This window comes from Eucyclogobius newberryi, unplaced genomic scaffold (assembly GCF_026437365.1).
Source record: "Eucyclogobius newberryi isolate DKJ021-1_F unplaced genomic scaffold, fEucNew1.0.hap1 SCAF_2, whole genome shotgun sequence".
Taxonomy (NCBI): domain Eukaryota; kingdom Metazoa; phylum Chordata; class Actinopteri; order Gobiiformes; family Gobiidae; genus Eucyclogobius; species Eucyclogobius newberryi.
In genome coordinates this window covers 20,431,765-20,450,918 of record NW_027315834.1, presented here as the reverse complement: position 1 = coordinate 20,450,918, position 19,154 = coordinate 20,431,765, and the positions used below count along the sequence as shown (strand labels likewise).

General features: G+C 40.7%; 4 protein-coding genes across 5 annotated transcripts; 2 read left to right on the top strand and 2 right to left on the bottom strand.

Annotated features, from left to right (window-relative positions):
• Positions 1-737: 737 nt before the first annotated feature.
• On the top strand, positions 738-2,434 carry ppiab (peptidylprolyl isomerase Ab (cyclophilin A)). The gene is made up of 5 exons (XM_072454251.1): positions 738-941; positions 1,234-1,264; positions 1,664-1,752; positions 1,827-1,999; positions 2,088-2,434. Exons 1-5 carry the CDS (start codon positions 873-875, stop codon positions 2,221-2,223), a joined length of 498 nt encoding a protein of 165 aa, XP_072310352.1. The 5' UTR covers positions 738-872; the 3' UTR covers positions 2,224-2,434.
• Positions 2,435-3,977: 1,543 nt separating this feature from the next.
• dusp26 (dual specificity phosphatase 26) lies at positions 3,978-5,437 on the bottom strand. Of its 2 annotated transcripts, XM_072454246.1 has the most exons (4): positions 5,181-5,437; positions 4,738-4,947; positions 4,448-4,659; positions 3,978-4,264 (listed from the first exon to the last, which is right to left on the bottom strand). In XM_072454246.1, the coding sequence occupies exons 2-4, from the start codon at positions 4,914-4,916 to the stop codon at positions 4,053-4,055; spliced, it is 603 nt and encodes a 200-aa protein (XP_072310347.1). In that variant the 5' UTR covers positions 4,917-4,947; positions 5,181-5,437; the 3' UTR covers positions 3,978-4,052. The 2 variants fall into 2 exon arrangements, with proteins under 2 accessions (XP_072310347.1, XP_072310348.1); XM_072454247.1 differs by lacking the exon at positions 5,181-5,437 and having other exon boundaries at positions 4,738-5,002.
• A 428-nt stretch (positions 5,438-5,865) lies between these two features.
• On the top strand, positions 5,866-9,853 carry ddx56 (DEAD (Asp-Glu-Ala-Asp) box helicase 56). Its single transcript, XM_072454245.1, has 14 exons — positions 5,866-5,959; positions 6,165-6,326; positions 6,398-6,552; positions 6,614-6,784; positions 6,865-6,955; positions 7,045-7,286; positions 7,369-7,509; positions 7,637-7,750; positions 7,824-7,918; positions 8,029-8,102; positions 8,195-8,284; positions 8,365-8,470; positions 8,557-8,654; positions 9,765-9,853. The coding sequence occupies exons 1-14, from the start codon at positions 5,903-5,905 to the stop codon at positions 9,828-9,830; spliced, it is 1,662 nt and encodes a 553-aa protein (XP_072310346.1). The 5' UTR covers positions 5,866-5,902; the 3' UTR covers positions 9,831-9,853.
• A 294-nt stretch (positions 9,854-10,147) lies between these two features.
• Positions 10,148-18,774, bottom strand: aebp1a (AE binding protein 1a). The gene is made up of 20 exons (XM_072454243.1): positions 18,222-18,774; positions 16,656-16,883; positions 16,504-16,563; positions 15,721-15,777; positions 15,592-15,651; positions 15,454-15,513; positions 14,802-14,879; positions 14,424-14,533; positions 14,213-14,352; positions 14,017-14,101; positions 13,789-13,933; positions 13,624-13,703; positions 13,441-13,564; positions 13,171-13,367; positions 12,522-12,695; positions 12,321-12,446; positions 12,001-12,247; positions 11,170-11,309; positions 10,889-10,988; positions 10,148-10,807 (listed from the first exon to the last, which is right to left on the bottom strand). Exons 1-20 carry the CDS (start codon positions 18,433-18,435, stop codon positions 10,272-10,274), a joined length of 2,961 nt encoding a protein of 986 aa, XP_072310344.1. The 5' UTR covers positions 18,436-18,774; the 3' UTR covers positions 10,148-10,271.
• Between the last annotated feature and the right edge of the window lie 380 nt (positions 18,775-19,154).

Here is a 19,154-nt window from a genome sequence, read left to right as displayed (position 1 = left end):
GGATGGTACAGAGTCTATGGTGTGGATGGTACAGAGTCTATGGTCTGGATGATACAGAGTCTATGGTGTGGATGATACAGAGTCTATGGTCTGGATGGTACAGAGTCTATGGTCTGGATGGTACAGAGTCTATGGTCTGGATGATACAGAGTCTATGGTCTGGATGATACAGAGTCTATGGTCTGGATGATACAGAGTCTATGGTCTGGATGGTACAGAGTCTATGGTCTGGATGGTACAGAGTCTATGGTCTGGATGGTACAGAGTCTATGGTCTGGATGGTACAAAATCTATGGTCTGGATGGTACAGAATCTATGGTCTGGATGGTACAGAGTCTATGGTCTGGATGGTACAGAGTCTATGGTCTGGATGGTACAGAGTCTATGGTCTGGATGGTACAGAGTCTATGGTCTGGATGGTACAGAGTCTATGGTCTGGATGGTACAAAATCTATGGTCTGGATGGTACAGAATCTATGGTCTGGATGGTACAGAGTCTATGGTCTGGATGGTACAGAGTCTATGGTCTGGATGGTACAGAGTCTATGGTCTGGATGGTACAAAATCTATGGTCTGGATGGTACAGAATCTATGGTCTGGATGGTACAGAGTCTATGGTCTGGATTCAAGCCTCTCACAGCTCTAAGCATCTTGTCAAGCGGAGCTGGTTAAGACCCGCCCCGGTTTGTTTCCTATTGGTCCAAACTGTGGTCCAGACAGGAGGTTGTGAGGCTGCGCACACGTTCATTGGTGGTTTGAATCACTGGCTTCACGGGCCCAAAGGGACACATTTATAAAGACTTGGCTGGAGCGGACTCCTCGCGTTGTCGGAGATATAACAATCTCTTTTAATCTCAAACATATCTGTAAAAATGGGAACTCCTCGAGTTTATTTTGACATTACAATTGATGGCTCCAACGCGGGCAGGATTGTAATGGAGGTAAGAGAAATATGCTCACCTTCATAGCTAAAACGATATGAATCCCTATGGTTTGTTTTACTGAGGTTAAAGGAGCTATTTGAGTGGGGTAGGATTAAATATCTTAATCTAAAAGATTCAGTAGGTGTGTTATTGCTTTACCGGGAACGCCCATGGCAGCTGAAGTAGGGCCTCTGCCATGCGTTCATCAGGGAGAGGCTTTTGATGAGCAGAAATTATGTTTGTGTTGATGCTGAATGTGGTATGATCAACCAGGCTACTGGACTATTCTCATGAATGTTTTGTATTTCAGCTGCGAGCTGATGTAGTTCCTAAGACTGCAGGTAAGACACAAAAAGAACATTTATAATCAAATAAAATGTCGATTTTTACATGAAAAATCCAAAAAGAAACTCCCCAACTGCAAAACCATACCCACCCTGCAAGTATTGTACGTGTATCCCTTATTGACAGTGCTGGACAGTGATCAAGCCAATATTCACTTTAGGCTTACATTAAATTAAGGTGAAAAAGACAGGGTCCAGCATTGCTCTGATGAGAGTGGTTTTGTCCTACATTGCCTTTGTTAGCTCTGACCTCATTTATTCAGAGTGCATTATGGCCTACATGTCTCTGCACAGCATTCAACACAAGCTCTTCCTCTTGCTCTCTTCAGTATAGTTTACTTGTTGACCAAAATAAATTCTCGTCTGGGTTTTGACTATTAATTATTTACTTTACAGAAAATTTCCGTGCGCTTTGCACTGGTGAAAAAGGATTTGGCTTTAAGGGCTCCTCATTCCACCGCATCATCCCTAAATTTATGTGCCAGGTATGTCAGCTGTTTCTATGCATATCACTTATTCAACACATATTTCCCTGCTTCTTACACCAAGTTGTTTTCAGGGTGGAGACTTCACCAACCATAACGGTACTGGAGGCAAGTCCATTTATGGAGAGAAGTTTGCTGATGAGAATTTCCAGCTAAAGCACACAGGCATGGGCTGCTTGTCCATGGCCAACGCAGGGCCCAACACCAATGGATCACAATTCTTCATCTGCACTGCCTCCACTGACTGGTACGCTCATTTATTTAATTTTGACAACTTGTCATTCAAAAGCTTTGCTTTACCCTGTACCGTACTAAAGTCTGGATCTGTTTTGCAGGCTGAATGGAAAGCATGTGGTTTTTGGCAGTGTTGTAGAGGGAATTGATGTTGTCAAGGCAATGGAGAAGCATGGGACAAAAAGTGGCACTCCTAAAGCTAAAGTTGCTATTGCTGACTCTGGTGAACTTAAATAGGTTGACAAAGCTACATCACTTTACTGTATCTTCTGAAGTACTCTGATCAAAAGTGAAATAAACCTGTGAGGTTCAGGAGTACCGGTATTTGCAGTAGAAACACCCAATCAACTTCCAACTTTGTCCTTCCTTAAATTATGTTAGTGTCGATGTTAATTGTGTAACATATTGTATTTTTATTTGTCCAACAAATGTTATATTTGTTAACTGAGTATCCTATTAATAACTGAGTATCCTGTTAATAAAAATTAGATGGAACTGTGTATTTAGTGTTTTTTTCCTGCAAAGATTACGTAAGGTTTCCTGCCCTCTAGTGGTGAGGTTTGCACCAAGATGAAAATCCCCATTTTTAAAATATCTTCCAGCGTGTGCTAAAAATATCCAGTGAGAGTGTGAGCTAACAATCAAGGCAGTCCCTCAAGAAAGAAAACGTTTGAATAAAAACTGACATTTTTATTAAAACATTCAAGGCATTAGAAATTAAATATTTAATGACATACAATTTTTTTGTAATGTAATCTTTAATTACATACAGTAGTTTAAGGCATTGAAATCTCTTGCCAGTTTATTTCACAATGAAAGAGATTAGAAAAATAAAAGAATGCATATAATCCTTACCATAGAAATGTCTGAAAGATATAAATATTCATAACAAATTGAAGGTACAATATAAAACAAACACCTGGCCTACAGCAGATGACTCACCAGTACAAGGGGCTACATATGATGCAGTTTGTACAGGGAATAACATACAGTATGTGAGAGGCCATAACAAAGTCCAGGACTATGGAGTTCCTGATGTAAATGGTGCACAATATAATAAGTAACAACACTGGGAAATAGGAACACAAGACCATTTGTGTCGATGTGTGTAGAGAATTGCCATTGTATTCCATTGCAACACCTGTAACATATAACTTCCTAAGTTATCTGTCCTTTTCCTCTGTATCTACCTGCGTTGCGACAACGAAATTTCCCCATGTGTGGACAATAAAGGAATATATTATCTTATCTTACCTTAAATAAGATTCAACACACATTTTGATTTAAAGGCTTGTACAAATTGGTCTAATAGTGTAGTGAAAGTCTCATTTGCACAAAGTCTGCAGAATACATAAAGGCAGTTAGTAGCTATTGGCATGGCACCTTTGTGATATAAGCTGCTCAACACTTACTTGGAGATTTCTCTTGCACAGTCAAAATAAAATTGATTTTCGATTGTTAGTACTGAATATTAATAATTGCAGTGATTTAAGGTTCACCAGAATGTTTGACTCTGAAGTGAGTTGATAAATAATCTGATACAAAGTAAAAAAAAAACACCTTAAAATACACACATGAAAATACAAAATTGCGTGTATAATGTAGCGTACACATCACAGCACATCTGAGTCCCTGTTTCATCATAATTATAATAATGTTAACACGCTTTTCAAAAAGGCTACAAAACAGTGCTGGTCGTGGGTTTAAGTGTGGTGACAATAATGGAATTGAAATATCAAAATAGTGAGATTGTTGTTAAAACATCTCTGCAGCTCATTGGTGCACTATTGCCACGTTGAGGATTTTAAATAGATTTGAAAATTCCAAACCACCAAGTTGAGAATAATGTATGCAGTTCTATGAACAAATCAATCCTGTTTCAGAACAAGGGGTTTATGTGTTTTAGTTACTTAGCTTAATGGACTATAGTTCTGAAAGAGATCTTGTTACCGTAATCTAGTTTTCTCAGAAGTCCTGGCGCAGTAAATCAAGAGAAGATGATATGGTATGAATCTAACTTTTCTGATAACTTGAAGAGATTTTGGCTGCTAACTAGTAGTTGACTCTCAGCTCTGTGTGGATGTCTTTCTGCTCTCTCTCAAGATGCTGTCCAGCCCATTGAGCTGACGGAGGAACCCTCTGTTTGGGATGACACCTCTGTGGTCCTTTACAGTTTTTATGGCCTCCACCAGAGTCAGGTTCTGTCTGATCATCAAGTAGGCTAACACCAGCGTGGCAGAGCGGCTGACTCCCACAGTGCAGTGCACCAGCACCTTGCCTAAATGAACACACAATAAAGGCCACATACATGTAAAAAGATTAAATCATGTTTTATATTTAAGTGTGGTGTGTGTGTGTGTGTTCCCTTTGCCATCAGCGGTGTCCCACCTAATTCCACATCTTTATATGACTTTATAACAGGCCCAGGCTTTGCCTATGTGTCCCAGTGCAGAAAACTCACCTCCACTGATGAGGGCTTTGTGAATAAATTCTGCAGCTGGATAGAAGTTGACACTCATGTCAAAAGTGGGGGAGTCGTGAGCCTCAATCCCGTGGTAGGTGATGTACATCCCGGCATAATACTCTGCCCCTCCGCGCCATTTGCTCTGAGCACAGTTGAGAATATGTGTAATACCAAGTTTGGCCAGCTCTCTGCGGTCTGAGGCGATGTCTCTGGAGAGCCACAGTGAACCATAAGCATTCTAAAAGTGTAGGAGACAGAATAATAATTCAAATGACAAGAGCGCCTACTGGTCTCCAATGAAGAGTCGTGGCCACACTTCATCCGCGTGGTTACACGCGGTTTTGCCTGTGTACAACAGTCTCTCCAGCTCAGACACGGACAGTACCGGGGACGCGCGCTCTGGGTCTTTCCTGTTGGGGGATCTGGAGCTGCTCCTTGACCGGGAAAACCGGGACATGAACGCCATTTATACTGAATAAATACTGCCACCCACGTTACTGTAAAAAGCACAACAGATTGGAAGGTTGTAAAAAAAAGAAAACTAAACGCACACAAACAAACAAACAAACAAACAAACACAAGCAAACACAAACACGTAATTTATCTTACTAAAGATGCAGCCTACTCGCTCGATTGAATATCGATCTTTGCACCTGTAGGTCTGGAAATGCTAATGCAAATCAGTGGCTGAGCTAAATATGTCAAACTAGATATTCAAAATTCCACTTACCTTGTGTATTTCAATGTCCTGTCTTTGTTTTGACACTAGTTAAAAGCTGAGTTGCGTCGCAGCCATGATGCCAACTCGTTGTGGGAGGATGAGGAGGATGAAGAGGCAGACGCCTAGCAACCAGACATCTGCCTCCAGCGGCCCGCCATCTTCTCTACAAGTGGGGAACAAAAATGGTTTTAAATAATACAAACAGCCTGATAGTTTGTAGAAGGAAACACGTGTAAATACCTTAAAGTGCACCCAACAAATTGATATTTGGAGACTGTAAGTACAAGTCTAATTCCGACAAAGACAACGGAAGACAAACGGATATGAATAATGTTGGGTTAACTTTAGGCCTAGCGTCGTGTCTGTAGAACATTACATCATTTAACGAAAATACTTTACGCACATAACATTGGATTTGTCGCCATCTACTGGCTGTTAGAAGAAAACAAAGAATAAAACGCCACTTGGCGCGTCAAATTTCTCTTCGCTTCCTCCTCGTTTCCTCGGTTCCTTTGTTGTCCAGCCCACAGATGAGATACAAACAAAGAGAGTAGAAGCTGATGATTTCTTATAAGTTATTTACAAAGTGTGGGATTTACAGCCGATAAATCTACGTGTTGAGGTTTTGAAGAGAAAGAAAACACACATTGTATGGAACTTGGATGCGGCCTACAGGCTCACAACTGACGTCAATAATATGCGACGCACGTGTTTACGGCTCTGATACAGACATGGCAGAAGAGAAGTTACAGTTTCATGAAATGGGATTAGATGACCGCCTCTTGAAGGTAACGATTGTACACGCGTTATATTATTAAAACACATGTGCATTGGGAGCATTGATATGTTGGGAGCCACTTGTCTTGTGAAACTAATTCTGTCAAGTCCCGGTCAAGTCGATCTTTACTGTATACTATTACTTGTTTTTATCCTGTATTCTAATTCAATTATGAATAATGATGGTAACTGAACCTCTGTTATCATCTGATGCAGGCGGTCGCAGACCTTGGTTGGTCGCAGCCCACTTTAATCCAGGAGAAGGCTATTCCTCTGGCACTGGAAGGAAAGGACCTTTTGGCTCGTGCTCGAACTGGCTCTGGAAAAACAGCTGCTTATGCTATACCTGTCATACAACGCCTCCTAGACTCCAAACAAGTATGAAAAAAGTAGCTGCATGTAATGTTTAGGTGTAGTATTGTTTGGGTCACTCGTGTCTTCTGTTTTAGAGTGTCCGGGAGCAGGATGTAAGAGCCCTGATTCTTGTGCCAACCAAGGAGCTGGGTCAACAGGTCCAGACCATGATCCGACAGTTAACGGCCTTCTGCTCCAGAGACGTGAGAGTGGCTGACATCTCTGGCACAACAGACCTGTCCACTCAGAGGTCTGAGCATCCACTTTCATATAAAATGAATGCATTGACCTGACTATCTTTGCTTTTCCAGGCCGATTCTGATGGAGAAACCTGATGTGGTTGTGAGCACTCCATCACGTGTTCTTGCACATTTGAACGCGCAAAACCTTGTCCTGCATTCATCCCTTGAGATGGTGGTTGTAGATGAGGCTGACCTGCTTTTTTCATTTGGTTTTGAAACAGACCTGAAACATTTACTTTGGTGAGTATCTCGTCTTTTCTTTCCTTTGTCCGATTATATCACATACCAGGCTAAACGCTTACTATTATTTGGTACACCAGCCATTTGCCAAAGATCTACCAGTCATTTCTGATGTCGGCCACATTCACTGAAGATGTGCAAGCCTTGAAGGAGCTGCTGTTGCACAACCCGGTACTGCCAGTTTCACGTGTTGTCATTATTTTCAGTCTTTGAGCCATTTATGTGTCTGTTTAAAATATACCTTTTGGGTGAACTTGCAGGTGATCCTGAAGCTGCAAGGCTCTCAACTCCCAGATAGCAGCCAACTTCAGCAGTACAGTGTCAGATGTGAAGAAGAGGACAAATTTCTTCTAATCTACACACTGTTGAAGCTCCGCCTCGTTCAGGGCAAGACCCTTCTGTTTGTGGGAGAAGTGGACAGATGCTACAGAGTCAAACTGTTTCTTGAACAATTTGGTATTCCTGCATGTGTGTTAAACTCTGAGCTTCCTGTGCAGTCCAGGTCTGAACAAAAAAACTGAAAACGCATGGTAATTCCTGACATGCAGCAGCCTAACTACTTTTTATTTTATTTTTTTGTCCAGGTGCCACATTATTTCACAATTCAACCAGGGTTTTTATGATTACATAATTGCCACGGATGAAGAGAGTTTGTCTGAACCCTTCAATGCATCACAACTGACGACGGGCAAAGGAAAGAAGTCGTCCACAGAGAAAGGGTCAAAGTGAGTAGAAACTTGATTTCAATTTTGACTTTTTATTGAGTCTTTCATTATTTCTGGCATATCACACATAAACCACCACCTTTCAAACTGTATGCAATGTTTTTTTCTTTTTTTTTTACTTTTAAAGAACTAAAGACAAGGAATATGGAGTGTCCAGAGGTGTTGACTTCCAAAACATTGCCAACGTCATCAACTTTGACTTTCCAACAACAGTAGAGTCTTACATTCACAGAGTAGGAAGGTATGTATGTTTTGAATTCGCAATCCTCTTAATCACTGCCTTGTTTGTATTGAAACTGTCTGGTTTTATCTAGGACGGCCCGAGCAGACAATCCTGGAACTGCTCTCTCCTTTATTTCCTGCACCGAGATGCATCTACTTGCAGAAGTAGAAGAGGTTCTAAAAGGAGGTAACATTTTTGAAGAACTAAATGTATTTACAAAGAAACTAATACATTATTTGAAACACATTTTTTTTTTTTACATAGACACTAATAAGAGTGGTTTTTTGTTTGTTTAGACAATGCAGATTGTGTTTTAAAACCGTATGAATTCAAGATGGAGGAAATAGAAAGTTTTCGCTACAGATGTCGGGTGAGAGAATTTGTTTTATTTATTTCTCATGCATTTACTCCAATGCTAAATAGTAGATTCACAGTTGTCTCTAAAACTATGTCTTGTGTTAGGATGCCATGCGCTCGGTGACAAAGCAAGCAGTAAAGGAGGCAAGACTTAAAGAAATCAAACAAGAACTTCTAAATTCTGAAAAACTAAAGGTAGTTTATGTTCTTTTTGTGGATTGTAGGGGTACAAACATTTCATAATCTCTTACTGAACCGTGTTATCGTTACCTCAGACTTACTTTGAAGATAACCCAAGAGACTTGCAGCTACTACGACATGACAAGGATCTCCATCCTGCTGTCATCCAACCACACATGAAAAATGTACCAGATTATCTCGGTAAGAACACAGCCAGCTCAATTAATAAAAATGACATTGGGATCAAATACTTGTGGTTCTAATCATTTTGAAATGCTCTTTGCCAGTTCCTGAAACATTGAAAGGAATCGTCAATCCTTTGTCTGGAAGGAGAAAGAGGAGGAACAAACCTAGGACCATTGGTCTTCTGCAAGCAAGTTTTAAAGTGAGTAAAATGTATATAATTAATATACTTTAATTTGTTTGTCATGCACTTCTTCCACTACATGCAGCTGCACTGAAACTCCTCCGAAAGATGCTGGAAACCTCTCTGGGTTTGGGTTTTGTCTGTCCGCTGCGGAGAATATAAGTTTGTGAAATATAAGCCCTCATTTCAAACCAAATACCGTAGCTTTTTATTCTACAGCAGAAGTGCAGATAACTCATGTGCTTCATTAGATCGCTCTTTAGCTCACACAGGATTTTACATGTTTTGCTATCACAAAGGTTATTTAGTATTAAACGTTTACGTGAACAAAGTTTTCTCCTGTTGCTGTGTCAGTGACAGGGAAAGTTAATAGTCTACTGTGTCCAAATACCAAAGCAACAATGTGTAAAACCATGAACTAGACTAAAAGTCAGTAAAGTCAGTCTGGAATGTATTTACTTTTAAAATCCAGACGTTCACGCTCTTTCCTGTTTGCTGCACTCTGGTCTGGGGAGCTTAAGCCAGTCGTCAGAGCAGCAGCGCTGACCTCGATCTGCCTTCACTCACTTTAAAGGCTGCACAAGGCTGCGGAGCTTGTGGCGCAGCAGAACAGCTGCATGTAGTGGAATCAGCACGTCAGACAAATAGAAATGTAATGAAGGCATATTATGCTTTTTTTAATGGAACTTACCGTAATGACATGCCTACATCTTTATTTTAAATGTTCATTGTAACTGCAATATTGATCTAAACCAGCTAAATGTAAGAGATTGACCTCCTGTTGCTTGTTGTTTTAAGTGTATCAGCCAGAATCAAAATTATATAAATCATTGCATGCAAGTCCATAGCAGTGGGTGGGGAGTAGATAGGTGAAATAATGTTGTTGTTTTTGGGGCACTCGATGCTCAAGTGCAGCACTATACAGGATTACTCAAACTTGCATGAATCACTGATAATACACTGATGGGGGGGAAAGCAATTTGTTAAAAGCTCATAAAAGTTGATTTTGCATAATAGTACCTTAACAAATTGTCACTTTTTTAAGTAGAAAGAATGTAGATGTAATTGACTAACTTTTTTAAGGGTTGGTAAACTGAATTAAAGTCATAACTTTTTTTTTTAATTTAGAAAAACATTCGAGGGAAAAACCCACTGAAGAGTTTCCGCACTGTTGGAAGAAGAGACAAAAAGTGAACCAGTTGATGCTTCTGCAGCTGCTGCTGTTAAAACATATACCTGGCTTCGAAAAGGATGTACGCTACATTTCTCTCTCAAAACTTTGTTAACTCACTCAGGAGTCTCCTCTGCCTTTTTCAATGTTGGACCATGTTCAAAAGAAATAAACAATGCATTTATATTAAATGTTGTATTTTTTTATTGGATCGTCAAACAGAAGAACTACATAAATATCACACAATTTGATTTCATACACATGTAAAATGTTATTTGCAAATGTGTTTATTTTGTACATATTTTTAAAAAAATCAAATACAGTCTGCTCAGCAGATAGCTTTTTACAGAAATATTCTCTCAAACTTACAAAAATATGTATCTCTTTGAATTGTGCCTCTCAACTTTGACTTAACTGTTGTGATTGTTTAATAGAGAAATTGCTGCTGTTGTGTTATATAGTTCTTAATCAATGGAAAATTCAAAGGGGTAGTCCTGTGTTGGTGCAGACTCTAAATTAAAGCCATCAAAAGGGTTCTCGGTTAACCAGTTGTCGACTGAAAACCAGGGGTCATACCAGGATGTAGTGCTTTCACCGTCTGGTGTGGTTGTAGGAGCTGCTGTGGTGGTGGTGGTGGTGGCAGGAGTAGTGCTCAGTTTGCCTCTTAGTCTTTGCAAGTGCAGTCGCCGTGAGCGCAGCTGACGAAGGCGTCTCAATCTCGTTGCTCTCTCAGGGTCAATATGGGCGTCTGTGGTGGGCATAATCGGAGCTGCTGTGGTGGTCACTTTTTTTGTGACCAGCCTAATTGGTCTGTTGCCGTTAAGTGCCATTATTTTCTTGATCCGATCCCAGTTAGATTTTGGTAAAGTGAAGCTGCAATGGGTCGCCCCAGAATCGTAGCCAACCATGCAGAGTCTGGTCTGAGGAGTGTAGCCATCTGCTTTTGCCGTTACCTTGTACTCACCAGGGTTTAACAGGCGCCAGTAATCACCACCTGCCGCTAAAATAAAAGTTCAAATCAAACAAAATGATGAATGGAAGTGCTTTTTTATTACATTATACATTCAATTCTGAATAATACCTGTTCTGACATCATGCCTAATGCCCTCCACTGTGATCGTAGCGTTGGGCAGAGGGTTGCCTTCTGTATCTTTCACCATACCTTTTATACCTCTGTGAACCTGGAACAAAAGATAAATGTAAAATGCAAATTAATTGATTCTTTCCATTTGATATCATGAAGTATATTTATATTGTTTTTAATTTCAATAGAATGGGCTATGATATTTACTCTATCCTAAATTATTTTACCATTTAAACCATAAAAGATTTTGTTGATGAAGGGATAAAAAGCAGTCATACCTGTTCTATAAACGAGAGCAGACTTTCCCGGTTGTTCTCCCACTCCAGAGGAAGTTCACTCTCGTGAGGAAACTTGTCACAACCAAGGAAGATGGACAGCTCAAAGCAGTTTGTATGAAGGTAGCTGAAGTCATTCATGCCTGTAAATAAAAGGACAGGGGAAAAAAAAAGTGTCTTATCTATGCACAACACCTGTATCATTATTATATATTGTAATATAGTTGTCCCTTTGAGAGAAATGTACATATAAAATCTATGAATGATATATATTTTTAAGTTTGCTTTTGGGGCATAAAGCCATTGGCCTGTAATCCTGGAAACGTAGAAGGCCATTGTAGTCCTGATGTTAAATCAAGTTTCAAGTCTCATTAATTTTTGTCAACAGATTTCTATGTTTACATGTCCTAGAGACCTTTTTAATTTGATTTGAAAGTTCTAACCATAAATGCATAATTTGTGTAATACTAAATAAGATTTCATTTTTAACTTGAATATGTCAATTCTTCAAATAGTTTATGTTTTGGAAGGCAAATAAGGGGTTTAATACGACGTTCATCAAATATATTATTTCCATATAAAGTGTCTGTCTCTGTCTGTCTCTGTCTGCGTGTGTGCGTGCGTATGTGTGTGTGTGTGTGTGCGTGCGTGTGTGCGTGCCTGTGTGTGCCTGTGTGTGTGTGTGTGCGTGCGTGTGTGCGTGCCTGTGTGTGTGTGTGTGTGCGTGCGTGTGTGCGTGCCTGTGTGTGCCTGTGTGTGTGTGTGTGTGTGTGTGTGTGTGTGCGTGCGTGTGTGCGTGCCTGTGTGTGTGTGTGTGTGTGTGTGCATGCTTACTGCCCACTACTGGTTTCCAGCTGGCCCTGTTGCTGATGCCTTGTCCGGCTGTGATGTCGTCTCCATGACATGAGCCTCTGTAGGTCTCTGTCATGGTCAGATGGCTGTGGGCATAAGACATGGCCAACCAGCGAAACATTGCATCATCTGGTGTTTCTCGCAGGCCGCCCTGATTCTGACGCTGGATACGAGCCCAAGTCTCCTCGTTCATCTCGGCATTGATTCTCCAGCGACGATTGTCTGTCAACTGCAACGGTGTTGACATGAAAAGTCATCAATAGGCAAAACTATCCAAGGAAATATATGTACACACAACTCACAGAAATGGGTGGCCTTTGCATATCAAATGGATACACAACCATTTTTTCTCCTCCTTGTAAATTTGCTCCTAACACAAATGGATTACGCTCCATCCAGGAAATAATAGCCTTTGTCTCTACAGCAACCTAAAAGATGGGTTAAAAGGACTGTATTTGTATTGTATTACATATTACTATCCACAATATTGTCATTATTCCTACAGAGCCATTGAGGAAGTTTTCAGGGATTGGAATGTGGTTATAGGGGACAATACGAGGGACCCATCCTCTGTCCTCTGCCCCCCAAAGGACGCTGTTAAGATCTGGAAAGTTCTGGAAGAGGTCATAGCCTTCTTCAGTCCAATGACCAAGAGCCCAGTTGCCCATCTCCGATCCCTAGAGCAAAAATGTAGCCTTTAATTCACATAGTATTGAACAATAATAAAAAAATTAATAAAAGTAGATCATCATTTTACATTTTCTTCTTTGTAAACCACAATATTGATCTAAAAGCGGCTTAAAAATAGAAACCGATCCGTTGACTTCCTGTTCAAAAACCTCTTCATGGTGAAATTTCACAGGAACAAGCAGCAGACTTTTGTTTGTAATTTTGAAAAGTATCTGTGTCACATTTTAAACTTCCATGTGTGTCACTTGGAGTCTTCATTTTTTCAAATAAATACAATCAAGTACAGGAATGTGGGCGGGGATAGGGGGTAGATGAAAACAGGACTGTTCTGAGCACTCCAGCCTCAGTTTCCGGACAATCCAGGATTACTCAAACATGCATGAATGAACCAAAATACCACTTTGAATGTGTTTTGAGGTTAAAACTCTACACGTGTTCCCTCATGTGCTGCATTAGTCGTACCATTTCAAAAGCAAGTTCGTATGCATCTGGATTCAGTGAAGGCACAAGGTGCATTCTCACTCCATCCACCAGGCGGCGCACTCTGGGGTTGTCATCCTTGTACTCTTTGCACAAAAACTGCATCAGCAAAAGAACTAATTCTCTTCCAAGGGCCTCGTTGCCATGGAGACCAGCGGTGTACCGAAACTCTGGTTCCCCTAAGAAGGACAGTGTTAAGTCCAGTTAAAAGCCGTCTCCTTTGGCCAAGTAATGTGAATTAAATCATGTTACCCGTCTCATGCTCTCCTGGATTGTCTGAAATTTCCATGGCATATATCTTAAGTCCCTGCGAGCTTTTACCAATGTTGTAGATTCTTGTGATATTTGGACACTCTTCATTTACAACTTTCATCATCTGGAAGATAAAGCAGTGTTTTTGATTCGGCACATTGTTAAAGGGCTTTAAACACTTACCTGTCTCATCTCTTTGTAGTTGTGATGTCTGAAGTCCAGGTCATCCGATGAATTGACTTCATTCTCACTTTGGTAGCTGCCTAAATCCATATGGCACATAGCATCTTCTGTCACTCTCTTTTGCCTCACATATATATTAGTAATATAATTGTTCGTGGCACTGACTTGGAAGCTGACAGGCCAGTATCTCCGCTCGAAGACACAGACTGCCATTCCAGCTCTGAGGAAGGATGCGAATGTATCGAGCCACGACAGGTGTCGTAAACTGACTCATCACAGGGGTGTCCTTATCCACATTTCCATAAAACAACTAAAGGGAATGAGCACAGACATACATACATAAGAACAGGTCAGATCCGCAGGTGACTTAACAACATTGTGCATGTTTCTCACCCATTCGGCATAACCATCATCGAGCACAGTCCAGTCACGACTATCATTACTGAAAGCCACAAAGTAAGAAGACACAAAGTCCTCACTGGAAATTGAAGAAGCAAACAAAATACAGTTATTATCACCAGAAATGGGTTTGGCATTTAATTGCAAGGCCTTGGTTAATAAGTATTATTATCTGACATAGCCTACTCACTTTAGCTCTGAGTTCCTGCCCTGTGTGATCATACCAGTGAACTCCACTTCTTTTCGAGCATCGACCTCAAACCAGTGATTTTTCTCTTCAGCTTCAGCACACCACGCACCTCCATACATGTCATCTTCACTTTCAGATCCCTACTCAAAGCTGCCTGTTAATCCATTGTGTCAGGAGGTTAATGTTGCCAAGTGAACGAAGACTTGGATACCTGTATGTTGAGGCGTCCCCTCTGTGCAGCAAAGCCGTGATGCGACTGTGATGAAGCCAGTAACTGATCGTCATCCACACGGTGAGACTCCAGACCCAAAGGGGGGCACTCTGCCAGGAAAACACACAACCACAGCTGTCGGTGTAATCCCTTATTCATCCAGGAGTGTTCCATTGTAGAAAAAGGTTCAGTTATAGTCATCTGGACTCAGTTTAGAAAAAGCTAGACGTTTTGACTCTCATCCAAGAGCCATTGTCAATAACTCTTGTCAATAAGCTTATTGACAATGACTCTTGGATGAGAGTCGAAACGAAAAGCTTTTTCTAAACTGAGTCAGTCTTACAATGTTATTGTATTAGTTTATGAAATGCAACTCACTTTTGGGTTCCACTGGGACTGCAGCCTGCCGGAGTCTCTCCTCCTCTTCCTCCTCCCACTGCTTCCGTTGTTGCTCAGCTGAAAGACACATATGGAAAATTAATAAGTGTTAAGAAAACCTGAATGTTGCCCTGCAAAAGCAGATATTGACCTTGTTTCAAAAAGACAATTTGGGCCAACCCAGAGAGAGTGAACCTAAACCATACCTGCTTATAAACCGGTCCATATAGTCAAATAAAAGTCAAATTTGCTCCTGATAAAATATGATCTAGATTAGAACAATATAATGTAGAATCTCTTATGGAATATAATCAAATACTTAACACTGAATAATGAATGCTGTGTAAAAGCCCTTACATTTCTGAAAAAGTGCTGTCCAAGATTTACAGTGATGTGCCAACATAAACACAATATTTTGGGGGCTTAAATTCCAGATCCCTTTCAGTATAACATTCCTCCTCAGTGCGTGCACCTCTGTCTCTCATTCTGCTTCCCCTTTTGCACTAGGGTTCGCCACAGCATTGAACTGACTACCTTCCCGTTTGTGGGTGACTGCTTACCCAGTGCACCACTACTGTGCCCCATCAGTGTCAGATTTGACTGAACCGGTCGCGTAAATGAACCATCTCAAGTAAAGATGGTTTTGTCGTACCTTTTTTGGCCTTTTCCTTTCGAGCTCTCTCTTCCTCCTCTTCTTGCTTTTTGGCAGCCACTGTAAAAATATTAAGGTATTTGTATTCTTCACGAGAGGACGTTGAACCAATGCACAAAATATAGAGATACAACTTACAGTCAGCATAGTCATATTCTTCATACCACGGGCCTAAAAATGGACCAGCAGTCGTTTCGTCTAAAACAAGCCGGGGGTTAGTGAGCGTCTTGAACAGATTTGGTAGATTTCTGGATTACATAATAGTACCTGGTATGTACATGATGGTCTCTGCTGTGGTGGTCTGCTTCTTGTCTTTACGAAGCACTAATTATGTAAAGGAAATTATTTTGATAATCAAACTGACAAAGTGAAAGTGGAAAACATTTTCAACTTTTCATTGATATGATTCTATTGCACAAAAACAACAACCTTTCGTTGCATTCTCATGTTTTTCTTTTGGCCTTTCCTCAACCAAAATTACCCTAGTGAATTATTTATACTCTTGGACTAAAGTCACATTCAACTAAGATTACGCAACTTGTTCACCCTCCCTGATCCTGTTCTTGATGTTGCAAGAATACAAACTCCTCGCTATGAGACAATTATTACTATTATTGTTTATCTAGTTTTTATCTGTTTGAACACTTGGTCATGTTTCCTCCATGGTTTCCTCCCCTTGACTCCTCTGAGCTTTGGTTGATTGAGAGCTGAACAATCGCTTATCTTATTGTTTATATTTCACTGACTCATTACTTATATTTTACACAGACCATCATTAAGGCCTTGTACATGTTTTCATTTTTTTAAAAACACGTAACATTTGGCATCATAATTGATCAAGTTCCAAAACCTGACTCCAAACACACAGAGACACATTTCAAGAAAAAAAATATGATATGAACAGAAATATACTTATGGTAAAGTTTCGCTCGATCCACAAACATTATTACGTAGGCTATGATGTTCTGGCTTTATTATAGCCATGGCATAGAATGTGTTTCATGTTATAAATATCACAGATATGTAATGTGAATATTAAAGAAGTTTTACCAAGATCTGGCTCTTCTGGCTCTTCCCATATTGGTGCCTTTGTGGTCACAGTAGTAATAACTGTAAAATACAAGTTGTGTTTCAGTTGTGCTTTCTATCTTAATTGCCATCAACACTTAATCACTTCATTAGTAATTGAATGATGGTCATACATGTTTGGCTGTGGCCGGTGGTGAGCTGCTGTAGCCCGTCTGTTTTCAGATGAGCCTCCGTGTGTGCTGTCGTGGGCACTGTCGTGGGGCTCAGTTTCTTGGGTTTTCTTGTGGGTTTGGGAGCTTTGGGTTTCTTGGTTGGTTTGGGAGCTTTTGGCTTTTTGGTGGGCTTTGGACCTCTCTGCTTCTTGGCCTTGGCCTCCTTCTCTGCTGCCTTTTGTGCCCTGGCTGTAGGAAAAAGTAGTGGAATGTTATACAGCTCAGTCACCTTGTTATGTAAAGCTGAACTAGACAGAGAAGTTGTCGGGATTTTCTGACTCAGCCACATCATTTGTCACTTTGGATCTGGACCAAAGGAAGCAGTACAAGAACATAAGCCAAGACCCATAAAAGTAATGCATTGTACAAACTTTCCATGAGTTTAAATGTGTTTTCACAATGTACTGCAGTGGTAAAGCTTCACTTCTATTTATTAGTTAATTCTTAGCGGTCTTGTTAGGTTGTTGGTAAATAACACATTTTGATTACGGCTTTAATTACAGTTTCAGGAGAAAATACATGTATAATACTGTATTGCTATTATTCTTTAAATATATTCTATCCTAGTTGCCTATGTTGCACCCTTGAATGATACGCCGATACATTCCGTTTTGCAACTTTTATTAAGTCCACGGTTCAGAATAACACATTTGAGGCACGCAGGGTACAACACCCACAACACACCTGGGCCACACTCAACACCAATGAATAGGCGTGGCTGACCTACTTTTAACGCCACACGCCGTCCAGGTACAGCCCCTTTCATGAACGTTCACTCTAATTAAAGTGCTCCGTGCTAACATGTACAATCTAACACACAAAAGTAATAATAATTTAGCAGTGTATTGTACCATCACAATTAAATATCAGCATAATAAACTAGATGAGCAACACCTACAAGGAGCTCAGACTACTGCATAAAGCAATTCATTACTCAACATTATATATTACAACCAGTAATTGGGCAAGTATAATAAGTTAACTTGTTTAGCAAAATCTGAGATGTAAACAACTCTTTAAAGTGTGTGGTCCTCAGAGAGTTGTGTTAATCATGGGTTTTTGAGCAGCTTAAATTGCCTATAAGTGGCTGGACTGTCTTTGTGGTTTTGCTTTGTACAGTGGAAAGTCTGGAGTAAGAACATCAGTACCATTAACCACTACCAGAAACAAAAAAACAAGGGCTCCTTGTAAACCCAATGCTCCACATTTGGACAGACCAAAAGGACATGTTTTAGTTGTTTATGAGAAATGGCAATTACTTCCAAGTGAATGTTTAGTTGTAGTCAAGTAATTTAAATAATATTAACAATAAGAATAATAACTGGCTCGAGTTGGCCACTGTCCAGGGTGTACCCCGCCTAAGGCCCAAAGTCACTGGGATAGGCTCCAGTCACCCACGACCCCGAAAGGGAACAAGTGATAGAAAATGAATGAATAATAATAACACTTGTTGTCAATAATACCCATTCCAAAAATAACTTGTGACTGCACTGACAGGCCACGTTATGGGATCAAGCTGACACTTACCTGCCTCTATCTCCTCAGGGGTTTTCTTCCTCTTTGGTTTCGTGCTCTCCGACTTGTTCGCTTCAGTTGGTTCATCAGACGTGTGCTCCTCGGTCAGACTCCGGGCTTCTCTCACCTGAAGCTGATCTCTGATGTTGGTAGATTGTGTATCTTCTTCAGTGGCACAGATCAGGGCTAGTGCCAGCACCAGAAGAACCAGTACATGCGCCCTCATTTCCCCAGTCGTAAAGCTGAACTTGAAGACGAGACTGGAAACGGACCCTTAAAGTGGCACCAGCTGTCTAGTGTTACAACATCTGACCTGCAGATGAACGCTCCGGTCACCAAGCTGCAGAGGAAGTCTTCAAAATCCTCAAAGAAGAAAAGATGGGCACCACAGAGCTCCTTCCTCACTGATGCATGGACGAGGGAACATAAGGCTGAGAGCTGGAGTCTTCAATACACTTTTGGCACTGTTGAAGGGAGGGAAATGCATGAGTACCGCTCACAACTCCCAGCCTCGTCCCAGTCTGGGCTTGCATCTCCCCCTCATGGCCCTGCACCCCCTTCCCCTCTCCCTGGTTTGCACCGAGGGGTGGAGCATCTAACAGAAACATTCCATGGAAAGAGGAGGAGGGGGAAACACTCACCCCAATGGACTGCTACCATAGACGGTCTGCTCAGACAAGAAAAGTGGGATTTATTTACAATATACAATTATTGTCTACTATTATTCATTTTTTAATAGCACATTTTGTCCATGGACACAGCTTTTTTCAAATGTTCAGGCTTCTGACCATTTACTGGCCTTTTTTGTAATGACCTTGATAATGCTGTGATCATTACTTCGATGTGTGTCAGTTTCGCATTTGCATCAAAATGGATTGTATTTATTAATTTATTGTAATTAACCTTGGGGTATTTGTGTATTTACGAGCACTCACTTTGGAGTGA

Excerpts from the sequence above, each read along its gene's own strand:
- ppiab (XM_072454251.1), top strand. The coding sequence starts at position 873 with ATGGGAACTCCTCGAGTTTATTTTGACATTACAATTGATGGCTCCAAC. Across the intron at positions 1,265-1,663 it reads TGTAGTTCCTAAGACTGCAG|AAAATTTCCGTGCGCTTTGC; the intron begins GTAAGACACAAA and ends TTTACTTTACAG. Across the intron at positions 2,000-2,087 it reads TGCACTGCCTCCACTGACTG|GCTGAATGGAAAGCATGTGG; the intron begins GTACGCTCATTT and ends TCTGTTTTGCAG.
- dusp26 (XM_072454246.1), bottom strand. The coding sequence starts at position 4,916 with ATGGCGTTCATGTCCCGGTTTTCCCGGTCAAGGAGCAGCTCCAGATCC. Across the intron at positions 4,660-4,737 it reads CGACTCTTCATTGGAGACCA|AGACATCGCCTCAGACCGCA; the intron begins GTAGGCGCTCTT and ends GTGGCTCTCCAG. Across the intron at positions 4,265-4,447 it reads CAAAGCCCTCATCAGTGGAG|GCAAGGTGCTGGTGCACTGC; the intron begins GTGAGTTTTCTG and ends GTGTTCATTTAG.
- ddx56 (XM_072454245.1), top strand. The coding sequence starts at position 5,903 with ATGGCAGAAGAGAAGTTACAGTTTCATGAAATGGGATTAGATGACCGC. Across the intron at positions 6,553-6,613 it reads ACAGACCTGTCCACTCAGAG|GCCGATTCTGATGGAGAAAC; the intron begins GTCTGAGCATCC and ends TTGCTTTTCCAG. Across the intron at positions 8,655-9,764 it reads TTCTGCAAGCAAGTTTTAAA|AAAAACATTCGAGGGAAAAA; the intron begins GTGAGTAAAATG and ends TTTTTAATTTAG.
- aebp1a (XM_072454243.1), bottom strand. The coding sequence starts at position 18,435 with ATGAGGGCGCATGTACTGGTTCTTCTGGTGCTGGCACTAGCCCTGATC. Across the intron at positions 15,652-15,720 it reads GACCATCATGTACATACCAG|ACGAAACGACTGCTGGTCCA; the intron begins GTACTATTATGT and ends GGCTTGTTTTAG. Across the intron at positions 14,880-15,453 it reads AAAGGAAAAGGCCAAAAAAG|CTGAGCAACAACGGAAGCAG; the intron begins GTACGACAAAAC and ends TGTGTCTTTCAG.